The sequence below is a fragment of the Impatiens glandulifera genome, chromosome 5 (genome assembly GCF_907164915.1).
Source record: "Impatiens glandulifera chromosome 5, dImpGla2.1, whole genome shotgun sequence".
In the NCBI taxonomy this organism is placed as follows: domain Eukaryota; kingdom Viridiplantae; phylum Streptophyta; class Magnoliopsida; order Ericales; family Balsaminaceae; genus Impatiens; species Impatiens glandulifera.
Genome location: NC_061866.1, coordinates 35,987,249 through 35,991,634, shown reverse-complemented (window position 1 = coordinate 35,991,634; position 4,386 = coordinate 35,987,249). Strand labels below are relative to the sequence as shown.

Sequence of the window (4,386 nt, the reverse complement as noted above, 5' to 3'; positions counted from 1 at the left end):
TATATTATATCATTATTATATTATATTATTATATCAGTTTTCTTATTATCTAATCTTTCTTTATTATATAAATCTTGATAATATCATTAGTATATTATATTATATTAATATTATATTATATACACTAACAAATTTAATTTCTTTTTTCTCACACCATTTTTTATTTGTTAGTACTGAATTTATCTCTTATTTTTTTCTTACTTATTAATAGGGTTTTGGAAGTAGGAATTAAAGTTTATGAATTAAGGTTTAAAATTTAAATTTTTGTGTAGAGATTAGAGATTGAAAATTAAAATTTAAAATTTCTATTAGGAAAATTAAAGTTTAGAATTTAAGATTTAAGGTTTAAAAAAATTAGAATTTATATATATATATATATATATATATATATATTAATTAAAAAAGAGAAAGAGGAGAGAGGACATCCTCGTCCGAGTTTCACTACTCATATATAAAAGTATTGAACTCATGTATTATTTTCAATTAAGAATAATTTATTTAAGATAATAGATTATAACATTGCAATAATGTGCTAGTAAAATAAATACTTTTATTCAATATATATATATATATATTTAGTGAGTCCCACCGTGAAAGTTATGTTGACTAATCGAGTAATGGTGGGGCAGAAATTTTGACTTAATGGAATAATAATACATTATTATAATGATAAAAAAAACATGCACAAAATTTCTTTAACTAGTAAAATAAACCAAACAACCCCTAACATGTATTTGATCTTTCTCTATAAATGAGAGCTACAATCATTAAATAAGTTCACCAACCCATCCAAACATAATTAAAGTAATAATTAATAATGAAGGGTCTCTCGGTCAGTTCCAGCATGTTGTTGTTGGTGGTGGTGGTCCTGACGGTGGCTGCGGCGAAGGTACTGCCGGTGGCGGAGGCGGTGACATGCTCTGCTACAGAACTGAGCCCTTGCCTGGGCGCCATAACCTCAAATCAGGCTCCGTCAAGTCAATGCTGCAGCAAGCTTCGTGAGCAAAGGCCTTGCCTGTGTGGCTATATAAGAGACCCAAATCTCAGACCTTATGTTACTTCTCCCGGCGCTTTACGGGTCTCTACCCTCTGTCGTGTTCCGATCCCAAACTGCGGCTAACCACACCCCTTATATCATGTGTTGTCTATACTCTATAGATCTTGGTTTTTAAAATATTTATGTTTACAAATTAATAATTATCTTCTCATCCTTCTGATCTATCTCTTTTCTGTAAGAGATCTATGTGTTGGAAAGTTTGAGAATTGATCAATATTATAAAAGGTTTCTCATGTGTATTGAATAATCTCATTAAACTAAATAAATCATCAAGCCCTAAATAAAGTTTTTTTCTTTTCATTATACTTTTCTTTTATGCAAGAACAGTGTTGATTTTTATTTTGTCAAAGTTTGTTGTGTTTGATGTATGTGAGAATATTCATATTGTCACATCTTTCTTTTATCTTTTTCTTTTTGTTTTATTTTTAAAAGTAACCAATTTTATAACTAGATTTATACTCTGACAAATACACAAATTTCAATTTAGTTGGTTTATTAGTAAACAAAAAATCATGGTTAAATAAAAAAATATATATATAAAATTAAAAAAAAGATGGTGTGACATTCAAAATATAAGAAAAAAAAGATAGTGACATTCAAAATATAAGAAAAAAAAAAGAGAAACTGCAAGTATTTAAAAGGAAAATTATAAATTATATTATTATGAAAATAATGTCAATTTTATGTACAAATTGGATTGAAATTGAAAGTGTTAAATTTGTTATTTAAGTTATAAAATTTTATTTATGCAAGACAAATTTTTTAACTTAGAACAAAATTAAGTTGGAATTAACTTTTTATCTTACAAATGGATGACTATAATTTTATATTATTATTTTTTATATAAATTAGAGAAAAAGATAGACTTGTCGTGTGAGTCTTCTCTCTCATAAGAGCCACATTTTTTTCTCTCATTATTTTAGACGGGAGGTGCTTTTCCCACTCCATATGATATTTCCATCTTTGGTTCCATTGCTCATTTAACTTCAAAATTACTTATTTATCTTTATCATTTTTATATATTTACTTTTCTTATTTTATTTATTTTATTTTATTAATAAGTTTTTTTTGTCATTAAATATAATTAATTAATTAATTATTTTTAATATTTTTTTCTACTTTATTTATTTAATTAAAAATATAAAATATTATTATTTTTATATTATAATTATTTAAAATATATTAAATATTTAAGTGTGTGAATGATTCAATTTTTTATATAAATAAAATTATCTATCAAATAAATAAGATAAAGTCTTTAATATATTATATATTAATAATGAGTCAAATTAAATATAATATTTTACTTAATAATATATTAAGTGTACGGTTTAGAAAAGAGTACATGTAATAATAGGAAAAAAATACTAAATAAAAATATAAAAATACAAATTTTAATCGTTATTTGTTGTTGGAGATTGTGGTTATTCATGTTAAAAGTATATTTGATTATTCGATGAGTTAAAAAAAAAAAAAAAGAAAAAAAAAGAGATTAGTTATTTAGATTTGATTTTGCTAATTCCAACTAGGGTAAAAATATTATGCTGACTAATTATTAATATATAATATTATTAAGTAAAACATTATATTTAACTAATTATTAATATATAATATTTTAAAAACTTTATTTGATAGATAATTTTATTTATAAAAAAAATAAAATCATTCACCTATTATTTTTTATAAGTATTTTAATATATATATATATATAATTAATATAATAAAATATTAAATATTTATATTTTATTAAATTAAGACACACTTCAATCTTTTATATATTTTAAACAAATATAATATAAAAAAAATAATATTTTATATTTTATATTAAATAAATAAAATAAGAAAAATAAATATATAAAAATAATAGGATAAATAAATAATTTTGAAAGTGAACGAAAGAGTGGAGAGTGGGGCGAGTTGAGAATATCATATTGGAAAACCAATTTGCTTGTATTCATATATTCATGTTTTCATGATCCAATCAATTAAGATATTCATGCTTTCATCTATGGGTTCTAATAAGAGACCTCTTCTAATAAACCCAGTTCATCCCTTAAAAAATAAGACTTTTCAATTTCAAAACCCCCAGCAAGATCAAACAATATTCTAAACTCGATAATTCTTATTCGATTTCCATGGATCTAAGGCCACAATAAGGTTTTCATGGAAGCTTTTGCAGTTAAATTCCTCGCTACCATTTCGTTGGTTAAATCCGGTTCCGCTGAACTTCAGGCGGCTAAGTTTCCTTACAACTACGAGGCGATTCAGTCCTCCCATGAAGCTTTAGTAAAAGAACTCAATCAAATTTCTCAACTTAAACAGAGTTATCTTAATGAACATCTTGATCTTTGTAAGAATTATAAAATAAGTGCTTAGAAAGTTTGATGTGTTTTTTTATGTATTAATAAAAGTTCAAGGACTATTGTGACTTTATCCCCTTTATAAATGGGATTTTTACTAATGAAAGGGTCGGTGATTTTTACTCTCAATCTTCAATCCTCTTTTCCTTATCTTGGGTTCTAAACCCTAACTCAAAGAAACAAAAGATTTCATGGTATTAGAGCAGGAAAACTTTGAAGATCAAGAAGTTGAAGATAAAGAAGAAGCGTTCAACAATGCTTCTTCGTCGTCAACCGATTATTCACAAACTGGAGATATAGAAGAAACAACTAACGATAGTTCTTCATCGTCGACTGATTATTCGCTAACCGATCAAATGGCTGGCAAGAAGCGATATGATGATGATCCATTGATGATTCGGAACTCGGACATCACATGGGCTATAGTTTGTACCACAATATTCAATGGTACAAATTACATTGGATGGAGCAACGGTATTAGGTTAGCTCTTGAAGCAAAATCAAAACTAGGATTTATTGATGGTACACTGGTTGTTCCAAAAGATGCTGAAGATTTTGATAGATGGAGAAAGATGGACTGCTTGGTAAGATCTTGGATTTTAAATACAATATCAGACGAAATCAAGGCAAATTACTCTTCAACCACAACAGCAAAAGATCTATGGATAGACATCAAAGAAAGATACCAAGAGAGCAATAGAACACAATCATTTCAGATTCAAAGGGCTATAAGCAACCTCAGACAAGGTACACTTAGTCTTGAAAAATATTTTTCTAAACTGAAAAAGTTATGGGATGAGTTGTTAGTACTAGAACCATTGCCTTCTTGTGACTGTAATCCAAGAATAATTTGCTGTTGTAGAATGACCAAATTAGTAATACAACTTGATACTGCAAATAAACTTACTCAGTTTTTAATGGGATTAAATGAGTATTATGATAATGCTAGACAACAGATATTACTAATGA

The 4,386-nt window shown here is 26.1% G+C and overlaps 1 protein-coding gene across 1 annotated transcript; it reads left to right on the top strand.

Annotated features, from left to right (window-relative positions):
- Positions 1-789: 789 nt before the first annotated feature.
- Positions 790-1,360, top strand: LOC124940283 (non-specific lipid-transfer protein 2-like). Its single transcript, XM_047480790.1, has one exon. It carries the CDS (start codon positions 818-820, stop codon positions 1,118-1,120), a length of 303 nt encoding a protein of 100 aa, XP_047336746.1. The 5' UTR covers positions 790-817; the 3' UTR covers positions 1,121-1,360.
- Positions 1,361-4,386: the final 3,026 nt, after the last annotated feature.